General features: G+C 43.1%; 5 protein-coding genes across 5 annotated transcripts; 3 read left to right on the top strand and 2 right to left on the bottom strand.

The window, feature by feature from the left end:
* Positions 1-1,437: 1,437 nt before the first annotated feature.
* Positions 1,438-4,892, bottom strand: BCIN_14g02500 (hypothetical protein). The gene is made up of 2 exons (XM_024697102.1): positions 4,157-4,892; positions 1,438-4,105 (listed from the first exon to the last, which is right to left on the bottom strand). The coding sequence occupies exon 2, from the start codon at positions 4,060-4,062 to the stop codon at positions 1,924-1,926; it is 2,139 nt and encodes a 712-aa protein (XP_024552916.1). The 5' UTR covers positions 4,063-4,105; positions 4,157-4,892; the 3' UTR covers positions 1,438-1,923.
* Positions 4,893-6,087: 1,195 nt separating this feature from the next.
* Positions 6,088-8,353, top strand: BCIN_14g02490 (hypothetical protein). The gene is made up of 3 exons (XM_001553131.2): positions 6,088-6,679; positions 6,767-7,318; positions 7,417-8,353. The coding sequence occupies exons 1-3, from the start codon at positions 6,599-6,601 to the stop codon at positions 7,777-7,779; spliced, it is 996 nt and encodes a 331-aa protein (XP_001553181.1). The 5' UTR covers positions 6,088-6,598; the 3' UTR covers positions 7,780-8,353.
* A 589-nt stretch (positions 8,354-8,942) lies between these two features.
* On the top strand, positions 8,943-10,788 carry Bcerv41. The gene is made up of 3 exons (XM_001553130.2): positions 8,943-9,278; positions 9,419-10,003; positions 10,067-10,788. The coding sequence occupies exons 1-3, from the start codon at positions 9,197-9,199 to the stop codon at positions 10,543-10,545; spliced, it is 1,146 nt and encodes a 381-aa protein (XP_001553180.1). The 5' UTR covers positions 8,943-9,196; the 3' UTR covers positions 10,546-10,788.
* Positions 10,789-13,488: 2,700 nt separating this feature from the next.
* Positions 13,489-16,740, top strand: BCIN_14g02470 (hypothetical protein). Its single transcript, XM_024697101.1, has 8 exons — positions 13,489-13,792; positions 13,850-14,210; positions 14,290-14,365; positions 14,422-14,519; positions 14,579-14,960; positions 15,101-15,783; positions 15,836-15,910; positions 16,138-16,740. The coding sequence occupies exons 2-8, from the start codon at positions 14,044-14,046 to the stop codon at positions 16,154-16,156; spliced, it is 1,500 nt and encodes a 499-aa protein (XP_024552915.1). The 5' UTR covers positions 13,489-13,792; positions 13,850-14,043; the 3' UTR covers positions 16,157-16,740.
* Positions 16,741-16,931: 191 nt separating this feature from the next.
* On the bottom strand, positions 16,932-18,260 carry BCIN_14g02460 (hypothetical protein). Its single transcript, XM_024697100.1, has 2 exons — positions 17,769-18,260; positions 16,932-17,651 (listed from the first exon to the last, which is right to left on the bottom strand). Exons 1-2 carry the CDS (start codon positions 18,174-18,176, stop codon positions 17,076-17,078), a joined length of 984 nt encoding a protein of 327 aa, XP_024552914.1. The 5' UTR covers positions 18,177-18,260; the 3' UTR covers positions 16,932-17,075.
* Between the last annotated feature and the right edge of the window lie 161 nt (positions 18,261-18,421).

Here is an 18,421-nt window from a genome sequence, read left to right as displayed (position 1 = left end):
GCAAATACGAGGAATGCGACGTGAAGAAATTTTCTTCAGCCCCGGATTCCGGAATTCGGAATGATCGCTCGTAAGGATCACGGACTTGAAGATATATTCCATTTCCAAATTTGGCTTTTGCTTGACACACCGTATCTGAATGTTCGGAATAGATCCAGGGTGCGGAGAATTTTTCGTTTTCCGAAGTCGAAGGGGGTGGACAGCACTCCAGTCTTTGTTCCCCTTTATTCTTCAGCGTCTCTGTCTCTCTTTTTGGTAGCTCTCGAAGTTTTTCCGTGGGTGGTGTATATATAGCTGTGAGAGCGACATCTCTTCGTGATCGATGCTTCTTTTTCCTCTTCATATTAGCACGTTCTTCGGTTGCTTTATTTTGAGCTGCGTTTATAAGATCTTGTCTGTTGCATTCCAAACTTGCTTTCTTCGTGCGCCTTTTTTGCGCATGCGCTTCTTCGTACACTCTATCCTTTACTTGTTGAGCTGCTCTTTGAATAGCAACCTCATTCTCTATCAATATTTAAGTTTGCATTTAGCAGCATCTTGGACTTTCAAGTTTCGACCCGCAACTCTTTCCCAATCTATCTCTTTCTGGACCAGTTCGCTCTTTAGCTTGTCTTCATCAAAATTTGATCTTTTTGTTTATCTGGATTCTCTTCTTACTCAGTTCGGGCATCTCTTCTGGCTTCACTAGCATCCTCGTATTTGTATCGATACGCCTTAAACTTGGAATTGAATGCTGCTCGCGAAACATAGCTATCTCTTCGTGCTTGTACCAGCTTATTAGTACGGCAAGCTTTCACGACAGCTTGTCGAGCCAGTCCACAGTAGGCCGTGCAGAAACAATCTGTACCTGCAGGTAATCTGTAGATAGTTTACTCTGCAGGCGCTCTATAAAAGACTATATTTACTCCATAAAATCTTTAAAATCATATATTTTATATAAATTATCCACAAACTCCCTGTCAACTGTTCATAAATTATAAATAAATATATTGTCTACACACAGTCCACAATTTATTTGTTTGAAAATTCCCATGATTTATTCTGCATGTAGAGAATTTGAAGATGATCAGCTATGCATGTGCTCTGTTGAAGATCCTACCCCCTTTATAAACTATCTGCAAAGCCGTTAAAATAATCTACTATGCACAAATTATCCGCTGATTATCTGCAGATAATCTGTGGAGCATCTATAAACAACTGCAGGTAGACAAATTATCTGTAAACATTCTGCAATTTAATGATCTACTCTACAAACAAATAGTTTGTAGAATATCTACATAGCTGATAATATAGTTTACAAATATCCATTGCACATCCTATGAATCTACAATCTTCCATCTCAAGTTATCAACTTCTCCGCTGACATCTTGTCTATGATCTCATCATTAAAAGGCTAATAACAACATGTATTTATATATATGACTTAAATGCTCTAGTTGTCATCAGATATTGAACTCTCTCCTAAATTTTAAACTGAACACAGGAACCAAGAAACTCTGCGCATTATATCACAGCCCAGCCTTTCATATACACCGAATTAGATAAATCGACGTCCTCGCCTCGCCTCACCTCGATTCGATTCAGATCCCACTGCACAGAAATTTGACATTTCGTTGATTAGCACAACGCTCTCCAACCTTGTTTTAGATCCAAAATCTGTCATATCATCTATGCGTTCATCTAATTGTGTTCCGTGATTCTCGAGACAATTCCTTTGAGAAACGAAGCTTATACACAATTTTCTCCTCGTGAACCCCCTCCCTATCTCCGGGTAAATTCTAAAGTGAAGCCCATCCGATGGTGAGAACGTGAATCCATAGGACTTTGATGAATATACATTACTATTACTGCGAGCTGCGTTTTCAACGGATTCTACACACGTCGCGTGCCTAGAATATGGATAAGAGACCTGAAACCCCAGCCTCAAACCAGTGTAAACTTTTCTCCCATTACCCTAAGCTTTCCTGAGTGATCCTTTCCATTTTTCTGTTGGATGATCCGTTCAATATCCTGAACTGGCACAAATGCCCTGCCAACAACTCTCCACTTCCCGAATTCTTTCTCCTTCCGCAAGACAACTTGATGCTTACAACCAGCCAGATAACAAATGACATCTCCACCCATGGTACGTTCAGTAGTCATGGCTATAAGTCCATTCTTACAAACGGTGACTTTTAACGTTTCCCCCAAAAACATAAATGAATTTACCAAGTTCATTGTGTTGCAAAACGCTCCAAGAATCTTGGCTTCATCATCGTCAAAACTGAACAGAGAAGCGTATCGATTCTTCATGGCGTATCCTCCAACCAGCAATACAGCGATCAACAAAAAGAATAATAGGATACCCCAAATGAGTTTGATTATGCCCAATGCATCAGACTTCAGGTTGTAGCGTGGAGCAAAGAGAACAATGGCCGCAACTCCCATAAGAACTATCAGAGAATATGTGAGTTTGCGGTGTCGAAAATACCAATTGAAGTGCCTTTTTTTCCAAATTTCCTTTTTGCTATAGAGAGCCCATTGATCCAAGCTCTTTCCGTGTATTAGGAGTGGCTTTGAGGCATGCTTTGACTGAGATTCGATATCTCGGGGTGGCATTCTCCCATTGGGAATATTTTTCATTTGAACACAATAAAATGCATACCAAAGAAGTCTTGTTATCGCTTCATCTTTACGTTTAAAATCTTCTTGAAGAAAACAAACAGACAACGAATTCAATATCTGAGCTTTACTGTAGTTTGGTTTTCCGACTCGTGAATGATCAGGCTGCTGAAGACCGTAACCCGAAGTCAAACTTATTTGTGAGTTGGTCATCCATGCAGTATCTTGAACAGTATCCAGTTGTGTTCCCATGAGACTCAACATTTTTCCATCGAAACTTTGAGTGTGCAACCTTCGAATTTCATCTCCAAAATCGACATTCGCTGGGCGTTGAATGTTTTTCGCCCTTTCCAAAACGTGCATGTGGCTTTTCCAGGATGATGTAGATATCCAGTTAGGAGTCCAAGAAGGTAGGCGTAAATCTTGAGATCTGTACTTATCAGATGAAGTTAACATAACGTCGAAACAGCCATCCTGTCGAGCAAAAGCCATCGTTAAATCGCATAAGATCTCCTCCAATGTTTTTTCGTAGTCAGTGATTGGAACTAATGTTGGACCGTCGTTAGAAAAGCCAACGAGGGCATAGACTCGATCTTGCGGCCACCCACACTCTGAGTCCTTAGCCAATGCCATTGCTCGACGAAGATCTAAATTGCGCTTTTGATAAATGTTGCGAATATTTGCTACGCGTCGATAGTTCGAAGCTGCCGATGCCACTTCCCCGCCCCAACATTTCAGTTCATTTCTCAGGAACTTAATGGCTATAGCTAGTTGATCATATGTAATGGACGCAGTATCGCCACACAGAAACCGGACGTCAGATGCCACAGCAATTTCTTGGATGATCCACATCCTTGCCCAGTATTCGCAATTGAAAAAGTCTCTGAGCGAGACTGTGAGTTCTTTACACCCTGGAATGTTGCACCGATAACATACGCCGTAGTTAAGGGATGAGGATAATCTCAAACGTGATGCTCGACTGAAAAGTGAGTCGATTCGATGTGGATTTGACAATGCCAGGTCCTTCATAGAATTCGTGGCAAATGCTGATAAGCCACGTGAATCCAATCCGAGCCATGTGTAGACTATTTTCGCCTTTGAGTAGATCTGTGTCATAAGTCGGACCTGAAAGCTTTTCTCCTGGTTGTCACTCTGTTTGATACAGACTGCATCAGTCCATACCAGTTTAATGCCCATTCTTCGGAGCCTGATGAGAGCGTTGGCAAGATTGACTCCGACACTGACTCTGACATTGTCAATCCATATCACTGATTTTTCCGGGGAGCTACCCCAGCAGTAGGATAAAGCAGTATAATCTTCCATATACTTGTCCACCAAAGACATAGTTTTCATCTTGCATTGCACCGGCGACTCATCAGGACCAGCCAGAATAGACAGCACTCGTATTTCATACTTTTCATTCCTTAGAGGGGAGTACTTATAGACTGATGGAGTTGACATAATTTTTGTTTGTTCAACACGTGGTAAAGCTCTCTCTGTAACACTAATATAGTTAGAACCTAAATCTAGATGTATTCGTGTATTTACTACTCACGTAATAATAAGTTTCACTTTCTCCAGGTTGCCAAATTGCCAGTGTGATCAAAGGTACAAACAAGTTTAATTCTTTCCGTTTTGGAATGTAGTCTATTGCTATCGCAGAGCAACAATCTTCACGGGAGTTTGTGGAGACAAGATATAATTAAATTGATATTGCAGAGCAGTAATCTCCAAGGGAGTTTGTGGAGAGAGGATATAAGTAAATTGATAAGAACGTTAAAGTATGAGAAGGCAGTGAGTAGATGTATATACTTGCAAATATGATTCCTTCTGCCATTAACGTCTTTAGTCCTGCTGACTGACCTTCGACACAAATAGCTCCTCATCGTTCCATAGAAAGTAGAAAGTATTGCTGGTCAACTAGGCCATTGGTGCTTTAAACGCTGACGCTGACCCGGCCAGGTTAATTTATCAATCGGGTTTCATCTGAAGAAGAGGTAGGAACCAAAGAAACTGCATGTATTTGAACCAAACAATACTTCAGACGATGCAGCTCAGCGGCGCAGCAATTTTCAAAAGAACCCCTTCATCAAATCGAATTACCTAGGTAGAATAGGTATTGGGAAAGCAGGCGTTTTAAGAAATTCTAGGCATTTCATATCTTGCTTGAAGATTTCCTTTGCATACCTAGATGCGATTGGCCATAATGTAACAAGTCAGAGGTAGTAATAGTACATCCAAGAGATCAGTTGGGCAAATTTATCGACTCTTTAGAGGATCCGAATTTCACCAAAACTTTCTGGAGGGGACGAACCCCAAGAACTTTGAACGACACTCTTGAGATGTGCAACAAATCAGGCCCAAAGATCAAAGCCACAAGCCACGTGATATTTTAACGAGCCTAGTCGATGAATGACTAATCCGGCGAATCGTCGGAAAAAGGAACACTGGAATGTGACACGCCATTCTGCAACTAAACCACCACAAATCATGTGTAGGTAATCACCTGGGCACAACAGCCCGCTGCTCCCAACTTAGAGAGTGAGGCCAGCTGGAGAGCAAAAGCAGAGCGAAAAATGTTTATCAAAAATGCAAAGGAAGAAATGCATGAACTGAGATCTCTATATGAGGGGGACGAACCCCACCTCTTAAAGCACTTTCGAGGCACCTCAAGTAATTCCCGTCAGCCCAACGCGGGTTCCGCAACTCGTTATATTGGTGGCAAGCAGACATCTACTATTCCAAAATGATGATTATACGAGATGGCAAAATGTTCCGTGCAAAAGCTACTATTGGTGGCGTGAATGCGAATCAGGAGAAGATGGGCATATTGTGTATGTAGGGAAAGGCTTATTATTATATTGCACAGTTGAGACAGTGAGGCTCAGCAGGATAGGCATCGAAAGTGGAATGCGCAGCAACGACGAATACGCGTACAGATGCAAGTCGATATTCGGTCTCAGATGGAGCCGATAGACACTAGGTGCGTCGGCATTTCTCAATACATGGTAGTTGTGGGTATTCTCGGTGTATCTCTCTAGATGCCTTTGTGACTATTCGGTATTGATGGCAAAACAAGCTATGTGATTCTGTAGCCACGCTTCTATTATAAGAACATGGTGAGAGGAAGGCAACAAGAAGCATCGGATTTCCATCACTAGATACAATATTGATTGACCTGATTGACACATCACTTACTCTGTACATGTACATGCATGCATGCATACATACAGACATACATACGTACAGACAGACAGACAGACCAGGCCAGATCAGACCAGACATACATACATACATACATACATACATAACACAGCCTTCAAACGTTCGCTTAGACAATGAAAGCGTGAAAGCGACATCCCATCTCTGAACCCAACTGCGGCAATGGCATGAACTACATACATAATAAAGAAAGAAGACACCAATCAATCATTCAAGCGATCGTTCAAGCACTTCTCGCCAGTTCTCTTGATATTCCATTCTTAAGTCTACCGTCCATGAACGAAGTTGTGGTTGGGATATTTGATACGATTACCGATATCGTACTCCACTCCTAAATCAACCTCATACAGTCACACCTAACCTCACGCTTTGCTTTTGATTGACTGGAGGAACAGAATTCGATTTCCATTCACCTCAGATCCATTTGCCCGTATAAAATACACATCTGCAATTATAAATTGATTAAAAAAAACAAACCAGTTTCTTCTTCAAATTTTCCTGGAGATCAAAATAAAGATTGGATTTTAATTTCGCTTTCCCCGGCTTTTTTCTTCTTCCACAGAAAGTAACCAGGCCATATTTCCACCTAACGTCATTCGATCTTGACCCCGGGTCTTTTTTACCTTTCGCTCAACTACAACAACAACAACAAATCCAATCCTTCTTCCTTCCTTCCGATACCCACACACCATCTACCGATATCCTTTCTTATCATTTTGATCGCAAACAATTGCAATTACAGTATTGATATTTTGCATCAATCGATTCAATCAATATGTCGTACACTCAACAATATCAAGATATTGGTGGAAATCCATATCAAAATTCCGGCGCTGCTGAAGCCGGTTATGGAGGTGTAAGCAAAATTCAATTTCACACCCATTCTCTCTTCATCATCACATGGATGCGCAAAATGAATATAGAAATACTAACCTCACGATAGAACAACTTAGGCCAGCCAGGGCTTTCCCACGAAATGTCAAACTACTCCCAAGGATCCAACTATTCCTCCGGTACACCCGGCGCCATTCCACCTCCAAGTAACAACGTCCTTACCCAACAAGCTTTCCTCGACCGCGTTGACTTTGCCAAATCCGAAATTCGTTCACTTTCCTCCAATATCTCTCAAATAGCCACTCTCCACCAACGCGCCCTCTCTTCCCCCGATTCTTCCTCCACCGCCTCCCTCGAAAATATTGTAACACAAACCCAGCTCAAAAACACTCAAATCCGTGATCAGATCAAGTATTTGGAAGCTGATGCGATCAAAACTCAAGATGGGACCAAGAACATCAAGAGTACGCAAGCTAAGAAATTGAAGACGGAATTCGAAAATCAGTTGCAGCAGTATAGGGAAGAGGAGTTGAACTATAGAAACGAATATAGACGTCAAATTGGTAGACAGTATCGTATTGTTAATCCTGAAGCTACCGAGGCGGAGGTCGAGGAAGCTAGTCAGATGGATTGGGGTTCGGAAGGTGTTTTCCAAACTGCTGTATGTTTTATCTCACTTCGATTTTGGGTCCCCCTGCCATTTTATACCCCCAAAATTTGACATTACGCCTCTGAAACCTATGCTAACAAATTATTCAGCTCAAATCCAATCGATCTGGACAAGCATCTTCAGTGCTCGGAGCTGTTCGCGCTCGTCACAACGAACTCCAACGTATTGAAGCTACTCTCACCGATCTTGCAGCTATGTTTGCCGATATGGCCCAAATAGTCGAAGCTCAAGATCCAGTCGTCGAACATACCGAACAAAACGCCATCAAAACCGCCGAAGATGTCGATAAAGCAAATGTTCAAATTGACAAGGCGAATGAACATGCCCGTCGTAGAAACAGACTCAAGTGGTGGTGCTTGTTGGTTACGATCATTATTATCCTGGCCATTGCATTGGGAGTCGGTCTGGGTGTTGGGCTGGCAGTCAAGGGGTCCAAGACTGCTACCAATTAAAAGTTTGCATGAATGAGGAAGTAGTTGAAGTTTTCCAATGGAGTCGACCTCGCGAGTCTTCCGGGGCATGAGGTATGATGGAGGGGTGGGGCTTTGCAAGCGATTGAATAGATTCAACGAACGATGCGGTTCCACAGAACCATGAAAGGTATGGGACGGAATCTTGTATGCTGTATATTTGTCTGGGGTATCATTTTTCGTATTTTCTTTTTTTCTCTATTTGCGCGCGTTTCTTTTCTACTCTTTCTACGAATGAATTGGGGTCTTTAATGCACAATGGGATGGACGACTCACATATCATGTTATGCAAAAAGCTTAAGGTTTTTTACATCAGTACTTTAATATTATGACGAAGGCACGGGTTGGGTTTTGGGAGAGGGACTATGACTATGGCATAGTTTGAGGAGAACGAGAGGAAGAACGGGAGAAGAGAGAAGCTGGGGGTGGTTCGGGGTGGGTTCTTAATAAAGCATGGCAGTGCTTCTAGTAGTTGGGGGTGGAGTTTATGAAGGAGGGAAGAAGGAAGCCAATGTAATGAAATGCCAAAATAAACGAATGTCCTTTATAGTAATCAACCGATTTATACATGTGTACTTGCTTGTCTGGAGTAGTGAGAATGCTTTCCAATTTTTAGGAGCGAGCGGACAGTCTTATGGTTGCAGATCTGACGATCTTGCAGATTTCATTCGTAGCTTCACCTCAAGTCACTTAAGCTTTGATACCTCATGCTACCTCTCATCATCTGAGCCTAGATTCGATCGAATGTGTTATCAATATGTACAACTACCACACCCTTCTCGCCCTCTCTCTGTCTCCGTATGCATGTAGATCCTTCGCCAATTCTTCAGTTCACCAAGTCTTATAATCCTTTCCATATATCCATACATCAATTGACTACAAGACACCGCACCCACCTCATGTTCATGCACTTTCCACTGACACTACATAAAACCCGCTGCACGAGCCCACAAAACTCCAACCCTGAACCCCTACCGATGAATTCGTCAGCCTTGCACCATCGAATCATATCGGCCAATCATATCGCACCGGTATATCCTCGGACTACTTCAAGGACAGCTTTCAACTGCCAATTCTAGGCCTGAGCACATCTTCATAGCACTGAAATCCATATCTCCAAATTTCGAGACTTCTTTTGCTTTCTTGAATTTCAAGTGTGAAGTTTTCGATGGATTGTGTTGGTTCTTGAGGTTCTGTTCACTTCTTATTCTTAGCCTCATATTTTCGTGCTTGTTTCTCGTTCTTTAAGGAGACTTGTTTGGGGAATCGAATTGAGAGGTTCGAGAGGATCGCACATGTGAATATTGCAGAGGGAGACATTGATTTGGAGAATTGCATGCGCAAAGGAAAATAAGAGAATTTGCAACGAGCAGGCCGAGGAAATCGAGTCTCTGGCAAAATGAATGGATTTTCAGATCATGGGTTGGATGAGGGGTCGTTTGGGGAGAAGGGGGGAATTGTGAAGGCTTTTGATGCTTTTCGTATGTTTCATTGTCTTGCTTCTGTGTCTTTTTTGCTTGCGACCATTTGATTGGGCTACAATTGCATTCAATTGCCCTTTCGTTCTGATCCATACAATCAATTTGGAAGATCACTAGCTAACTCGACTCCCACTCAAAAGCCAAAGCCAAACCACAATACATAACACAAACCTCTGGGGGCGGCAAATGGACCGTCGCCATGATGCTCGTGTCCTTCGCTCTACTCGTCTCCGAATTCATGCGTTGGTGGACCGGCCACGAAACCCACACCTTCGTAGTTGAAAAGGGTGTTGGACATTCCCTCCAAGTAAACATGGACATGGTCGTCAAAATGAAATGTTCCGAGCTCCATATTAACGTACAAGATGCGGCTGGTGATCGCATATTAGCTGGAATAATGCTCAAAGAAGATGCGACGAATTGGAACCAATGGGTGGATGCAAAGGGTATGCATCAATTGGGTAAAGATGCACATGGAAGAGTGATTACCGGAGAGGAATATCATGAGGAGGGATTTGGAGAGGAACATGTTCATGATATTGTGACGTTAGGAGGGAAGAAGAGGGCGAAGTTTGCAAAGACCCCGAGAGTTAAGGGTGGTCCTAAGGGGGGTGATAGTTGTAGGGTTTATGGCAGTTTGGAGGTTAATAAGGTGCAGGGAGACTTTCATCTCACTGCAAGAGGTCATGGATATCCGGAGATGGGGCATCATTTGGATCATAGTGGTTTGTATTCCTTTTACCTGTTCGCGTATGAACGTTTTGGTTAATTACTAACATAATATATAGCATTCAATTTCTCTCACATAATCAACGAGTTATCATTCGGTCCTTTTTACCCCTCCCTTCTCAACCCCCTCGACCGCACGATCGCCGGCACACCCAACCATTTCCACAAATACCAATACTTCCTCTCAGTGGTTCCGACTCTTTATTCCCTCTCACCATCAACATTTTCTCCCTCCTCGTCTCCAACCCTTCTACGCACAAATCAATACGCTGTAACATCGCAAGAACATATTGTAGGCGAACGCAGCGTACCCGGGATATTCTTCAAATATGATATTGAACCGCTTCTTTTGACAGTAGAGGAAAGTAGAGATGGGTTCTTGAGGTTTGTGGTTAAGGTTGTCAATGTTGTGAGTGGTGTGTTAGTGGCGGGCCATTGGGGATTCACCATTACGGAGTGGGGATTGAGAGTTTGGGGACGAAGAAGTGGGAGGGGTGCGAAGGGTATGTTGGATAGTGGAAAGTACAATGAGGATTAAATAGTTGTGAAGGTTGGGAGAAACTTTATCACATGCTTGCGGATTGAAATACAATGGAAGGCAAGGGAATAGAGGTAGAGCTCCGAGAAAGGAGGCGACCAAAGTGAAATGGGAAGAGAGGAAGAAAGACAGAAGGAGAGGAGAATTGAAGAAATATAGGCATTCATATATTCACACACACCAGGAGTTTAGGCAAGGAAATGGGAATGGGAAATGGATATATCAAATCCAAATCGAAATGCAAAAAAACCATGCAAAAAAAAAAAAAAATCAGTAATTTCGTATTATGGAAAAGGTAAATGATTACCATTTTCGTTTTCTTGTTCTTTCTACAGATGTCTTGATTTTCTTGTAGCGCCGCTTCTTATTTCCTGCATTCTGAACAGGAAATCATTTTTGACTGATGTGAGGGGTAGTGTCAATATATTGTCTAGTAGATGGTGAGTGAGTGAGTGAGTGTAGTAGTATCGCAGTTCACGCCCATCTCGTTTTGTATGACTATTTATTTTATTTTATTTGTATTTCTTTCAAGTCTCCATGTGCTTGGATATATCTAGCTAGATTCTAGACAGTTTCCTAGGAAACATAATATCTGATTATAAATTATGGATTATGAGTTGACACCCTCCTCATTCAGTTCAACCGCGACGTATGTTTCGAACCTTCCAACTTACTAGAGAAGTCCTTCGAATAACATTCTAACTCTCAACATGTGTTCACATTCTTCTCTGGCTTTGAAGTTTCTTTCACCCCTCGGATCTGCTTCATAGTATACAAAAGACTACTTGTTTGATCGATCGCAATCGATTCGTTTCAAACTCGCTTCTGCGGACTACAACTGGTAGTTTTGGTTAGAATTGCGGCCTGGCACATATTCTGACCGAGCACGAAAAATGACTGAAGATCATGATGCATGGAGGATGAAGGAAGAGAAAATGCAGGACATGATCTAGTTTCGTGGTATCAATAGTTTCAATTTTCTTGGTTTCAAATTCGGCCCTTTTTGATGAATCAATGGCGGATGAGGGAGCGTCGATATTCCTCGGCAAAGCAGTGAGATATCCACGAGGTGAGGTTTGTTTCTTCTCGGCTGTAAGATTTCAGTGTTTCTTGAAACCTGGGGAAAATCTGGGGTCCGCTATACCAATTACGCATTCTTTCCATCCTTGGGAATCTTGGCATGTCCGATGGGGTGATAACTTGCTTCTTGCGGTCAAAAATATAACCCCAAGGGCTGTGGGAGAGATTAGGAATAATTGTCTTTATGGCTGCCGTCACTGTGTAGGCATCTTTTGAGCCGAGTATTGTGCAAAGCAAGTCGAAGAATGATTTATCCCCCAGTTCTTTGTTTTCAATTGATTGAAATGTATGTCCAGTCATGGATTTCGGATCCATGTATCAGAAGCAGAAACGGAAAGCATCAATGCCGAAGATGGATTGATGGATTTTCTGCAGCTGCGTATCGGACGACAGATGTGATAGGAGGAAAAGAATACGGAGTTGCATTGGAACGGCATGGGATATAAATGGAATCCGTAGAGTTAGTTGCACTCGGATAGCATGGAGCTATGGACGAAATATGTGAGGTGAAGATATTTTGACAAGGGAGAATTCACAGCCAATCGCATGGGAAAGTCCAGGCATTGAGTTGCCACGTCTTCAAATTGTATATATTGTATGGCACATTGCGTCCTGTTGATCTTTTGATTGAAGAGGTAGTGGTGAAGGTGTTAGGCGAATGGTAGTGATTCTTCTGAGAGATCTTCTCTGTGTCTAATTCGGTCCGAAGTTGAAATATCAAAAGGACAAAAGGACACAGAACACCAGAGCGGCTAAGGTTGCACTAGGTGGCTGACCCCCCACCGCGGTTAAAGTCCTTGGTCATTTCCCCAGACTTGGCCTTTTTCATTGAAGGAATCAGCCTCTTACCCCGTTATGTTGTGTAAACTATGTACCTATCATCAACCTGGCAATAAATTAGTAACCTCGCATATACTCAAAGGTGTGCCAAGTCATGATACACGAATCATGCGGAAAGACATTTATGTTGTACGGCAGCGGGTTAAAATTCTACCACAGCATGCATTCTCCGTCACGGGCTTCGACGTCACCGTCACCGTCACCGTCACTGTACAACATCTTACAATACCGACACAATGTCAATGCCACATCACACCTCTTCAAAACTTGAACTATGGATAAGCCTGCACGCATTTTGATCTCGTACGGGATTGCACAGCATACGTCTCATGCAAGATCTTGGATACTCAGTGTAAATGGCAGACTACCGTCCCCACGGATGTCAAATGATGTGACATCCATTACCGACAGCAGGGGCCCGCGGTACACGATATTGAAACAAGCTATGGGAATATCGCATTCTTATCTGTATTAATGTGAAGATGCGAAATATCTGTGAGGCAGGTAATAGGCGAGGAGATATCACAAGGTGTCACTAGAGTATTGTGGGTACAACGAGAGACCAGGAATGGTTTTTGAATATTTCAAACTTTACCTGTACCTCTTCAGCTACCCTAAGAAGACGAAACTTACCTATCAGTAATAAAGACACTCAGATCTTGGAATCTACCGACCATTCGGTAATCAGTTCTCGGAATATATTCATCTTATGTTGAGCCTTAGACTATTTTGTGATAGATACTGGGTTGCCATAGATGATTCCCCTATCGTCCTACCCGACACAATCTGATGAGTTCTAAATTCCAAGATCAAGTGATAATTATTAGCTCTCTACTCTGATGTGGTACAAATCGGATGGCTGCAGCGGGTCGCATTTTTACCTGCCAAGATTCGAGAAGTGTCAAATCACCAATATAGATCTATCGTCAAGAGCAGGATCGATGCATACATACCTAGGTAGCCTTAGGAATTTAACATGCTCCCGTTGAGAAGTTTGAGCCACCCGAAAACTTCATTTATTTTGTTGATATTTGATGAATTTCCCCGATAAAATCCTTGCTGAAATGAGGAGAAATCACTTTCGAACTTCACTTCAACCAACAGAGTTGAAGCTTGATATTGACGGGAGCTGTTTATCGGCCCCTTTTTGAGATCACATTGAACAATTTAATTTCTAGTAAACCTAAGCACCAATGAATATGATGCCAAGTGCATTTTTCTATCCTTTAGACAATACGACAAGAGGTGGAATGACTTCCATCATTCACCAAGAAAACTCATACATTCCACTAAGATTAATATCTAAATTTCTTCTGTCACTGGCTCGGTTAGTTGCACATAGATTAGTATCGTTTTTGCTTCTGACTGTATTTTATACTCGCAGTTCTTTTAAATACCTCTCACACCTCCAAGTCTAGATGGGCTTTTCAATCCAGACCTTTCCAACAACTCTGTGTCTGTGACACTCCCTTTCAATTCAATCATTTCAAACTTCATTGCCTTCTTGATCTCAGAAGCTGGTCTCACGCTCTTTAAATCAACCCATTACATTCATCTCTTGCAGTTCACACATTCAGAATGCAAACAAACACCTTCCTCCAGTCGGCTTTGTGCCTTCTTACAATCAACATCAATTCTGCGTTGGCATTCTGGCGCCTACCATGTCAGAATCCGATTGTGGTCCAGAGATCTGACCCAGTTGTCTCCCCGGGTAGTGTCTCTGGTCATGTTCATACCATTATGGGGTAAGTTCAGTGCAACTCAACTTCTCGTCTCTCTTTAAGCTTTACCTTGCTACATAACACTGACCCTCTTACTCTACAGAGGTAATGGCTTTGGTTTCTCTATGAACTATGCTTCTACTCAAGCGTCAACTTGCACTTCTTGTACTGTCACAAAGGTGAGTTTCCACAACACATGAAGGTATACCTATATCTTCAACTGACCGAATGATAGGATCTTTCCAATTATTGGACCCCAACTTTGTATTACAGAGCTCAAAATGGCAGTTTCATCTCTGTCGGTCAGAATGGTGGTGTCACAGTTTACTACTTGTGTGTCTGCCTTTCAATTTCCTATCTTCGTTAAATTGTTGCTAACCCTAGGTTCCTAGACAGCGAAGCGATCCATTAGATCCTGAGTATTCCAAAGGTCTCTTGGCCTTCCCCGAAGGCTTCCGCATGCTTGCAGGAAATCCATTCCTGCGATCATATAATGCAAGCTCTCTAGAGCAACAAGCAGTCACTTATGTTTGTCTCGGCACTGATAAGCCCCAGACAAACGGATTTCCAAATTACCCATGTCCATACGGACTCCGAACCCAAGTCTTTTTCCCGTCATGCTGGGATGGAAAGAATTTAGATTCTCCTGATCATAAATCCCACATGGCCTACCCAAGTCTTTCAGATAGTGGAAATTGTCCTCCCAGCCATCCAAAGCGTTTTGTCTCTATTTTCTTCGAGATTCTCTGGAATACTCCTGATTTTGCTGATAAAGTAAGTTTATTAGTTTTCTTATTATATTTCAACGTGGGAATGCGAGCACTCAAGGTCTCTCATTTATTACAACACAAATGAAACAACTTCAGGTGTTCCTTTTACATACCAGACCCTGATGCTAACAATCAACTCTCTAGTGGTATGGTAATTCACAACCATTCGTCTGGTCCATGGGAGACCCAACTGGCTATGGGTTTCACGGCGACTTTGTCAATGGATGGGATGTGCCAACCTTACAAAGGGCCGTCAATGAATGCACCGATGAAAGTGGAGTCATAGAAAAGTGCCCTGTCTTCCAACTGACAACCAACGAGGTAGCAAACAGTTGTCGAGTCCCCCCATCCGTTCACGAGAAAATTTCGGGCGTTCTACCCAAACTCCCCGGTTGCAACGAAGTACAAAATGGCCCAGGAAATGCTAGTCCACAAAGTGGATGCGGTGCTACCACCACGATTGGTACACCAATGTGGCCTTATACTGACGTTACGAAATCAAAGAGTTTCGCATATATGGGATGTGGTTTTGATACACCAGGTCAACCTCGCACTCTCCAGGGGGATTCGCTTCAAGATAATACAGGCATGACGGTTGAAAAGTGTATTGATTTCTGTAACAGCAAAGGCTTCAGTATCGCCGGGTTGGAATATTCTACCCAGTGCTTCTGTGATAATAAAATGCTCGCTGGTAGAGATCCAGTTCCTGGTATCATAGGAGGCTGTACCATGCCTTGCTCTGGCAATGATCAACAGATTTGTGGAGATTCCGGTTTACTTTCACTTTACAAGAAATGTCCAAATTCTAATAGTTGCGCCAATGTTCAGTAAGTCTACTCATATCCTTCACAAAAGCTTCTCGCTAATCAGATACTTCAGGTACCCATTCAATGCTGGGACCAAGAAGCGCAAGTCTGAAGAAAGACGCGAGAGACGTCAAAAATGCGATAGCGAGTATGTTTGCCCTTCAAACAGTGTGCTGGGTTCTTCTGCTCATACCTCTGTTTCCCTTTCTGGTTCTGGTTCTGGTTCTGGCTCTTCTTTTCCTTCTTCGTTTTCCTCTTTTTCTTCTGCATATTTATCTACAAACCTACTGGCGTTTTCAAAATCGCCAAATTCAACACCAGCAATATCAAATTCAGACAATCTACTACCATCATCCCCAACTAACCATTCTCCAGCCTCCCTCCAAGCATCTAATGCATCGGAATCAAGCCCTACAGGAGCTTTTATCAAACCTCCCATCGAGTCGACTTCAAAGTCTTGCAATACAGAAATCACTGCTCCATCTCTTTCTCACGCTTCCAGAGTCAAAATTACTACAGTCATTACCACAACCACTACATTCACAACCGTGACCGCAACAGCATAGTTTTTCGACCTCTCTATGCGCAGAAAGCTGTCTATACAATCTCCAATCTTCCGATATTGCGCCCACCGTTCGTTCGACTCTAGCCATGTAGCTAGCGACTACCAGTGCTCCCGCTATACCCATCTAGCTTTCCGGATTAACAGATGTGCTTTATCCCAATGCTAGACTACATATTTTCTCTGCTCCGAGAGGAGATGCCTACAACCGAAAGCAAGCTTCAACCTCTGAGTTGCATGGATTTTCATTTGTGTAAAGATTTCCTTGTTTACTAACCCCTCGTTCCTTTTCTCTCTCTCTCTCTCTCTCTCTCTCTCTTTATTTCTTGACAGGCGGATAATTTCTCTGGAAGGAAGGATCTACCGCACTAGAAACACGAAGTGATGATATCAGTATTTATCGCAGAAGGGGACGAAACGAGGATCTACTTGCTGGGTTTGCGATTGTGCGTTTAGATGCGAGTCTTAGATTATCTTCTATGAAAACTTTCTCTAGGAATGAAATTCTGAGTGCCGACTTTTCTTAAATTAATGAGTTATAGATTAATTCCCATGTGGTGAAGAGAATGCTTGGTGGGTGATGAATGGCGAGATCACGGCTCTATTTTCATTCAAGACGATTGGATGTTTTATTTATTTACACACATCAGTATCCACGCAAACTATGCTCACGGAGACCCCTCCCTATAAACAAATCATAGCATCGCAAGCAAGCAAACAACCAACCCATCAACAAACCACAACAGCCAATCTACAAACTCTTTTCCACCGCCTCCAACTCCCCAATCACTCCCCTCCACTTCTCCCACTCCGCATCTCCGCCAGGAATCCCCCCTACAAGCGGCAACCTCGTTCCATCCTTCTCTCCCATGCCCAATATCCTAGAAACGCATTCTTTAATACCCACCGTCCCATACTTCACCACAATCTCCTCCACGCCACTTAACTTCCACTGCAGCAATCCTCTCTCCTTCTTCTCCTCCGCTGTCACATTATCCTTAACGCTCAACTCATAAAGCCTCACTACACTTTTGGGGAAGAATCCCGCACTGCCATCAATAGTTCCCTTGCATCCAATACTCATCACCGGCAACAATTGCTGACCCAACCCCGTAAAAGTATGGAAATGCGCATGGTCGATGTGAGGCGAAAGAGCAATTTGCGCATGATACGAAATATCTCCGTGAGACAATTTGCACCCGACGATATTAGGGTGCGCAGCGAGGGCAGTGAAAGTTTGAGGCGTGACGCGCACCGAATTCGAGACGCCGGGATAATGGTATACCATTACTGGGATGGGACTTTGGTCTGCAACTGCATTGAACCACTATTTTGCGCGGAACAAAGAGTCTCAATTAGTAATTTGTTCACCGGGATGCATATGATGATTTCCTCCGTAATCAAATCTCCGCATTCCAAATAGCCAGCAGAAAGAAGAACTCACCGCGATAATTCCCTCCTGTGTGCTAGCACCCGAAAAATATCCCGGCACAAGCACCAATCCCCATCCACTGCCTGCCCTCTTCGCCTCTCCCAATTGTTCCACCACCTCCTGAATATTCTGGCTCGCGGTCCCAGCAATGATACCCACGTCTCCAAATCCCTCTTTATCCAGCGCATCTCTGCATCCTCTCAAAACCGTATATCTCTCTGCGTTTGAAAGATGCACTGCCTCCCCCGTACTGCCCAAAACGACCAATCCCTTGATACCCGAGCGAGCAAGGTGGAGGGAATGCGCGGCTTGAGTTTCGGTATCTAGGGGGGAGGCGATTGATGAGTAGGAGGCAGAAGAGCGGGGGAGGAAGAAAGTAGGAACGGGGACGTAGACGCCGGGGGGTGGAGGTTGTGACATTTTGGATTGAGATATTTGAATTCTGGGGTTGGGAGCAGAAGATGAGGGTTTAAGAAGATGATTCGAAGATTTCGAATAGGAAACGTATGTTTTTATTGATGTGGTTGAATGTCGCAATGATTCCTCCAGGTGTATATTTATTCGGGGTATCAATGAACGAGGACCCCACTAGGGATTTGTTAACCCGAAGCGAGCTATGGCGGGGTAAAGGTTTACGAGACTAGGCTATCGGCGGCATCGATTAG

The sequence above is a fragment of the Botrytis cinerea genome, chromosome 14, assembly GCF_000143535.2.
Source record: "Botrytis cinerea B05.10 chromosome 14, complete sequence".
In the NCBI taxonomy this organism is placed as follows: domain Eukaryota; kingdom Fungi; phylum Ascomycota; class Leotiomycetes; order Helotiales; family Sclerotiniaceae; genus Botrytis; species Botrytis cinerea.
This window is presented reverse-complemented; position numbering and strand designations above follow the sequence as displayed.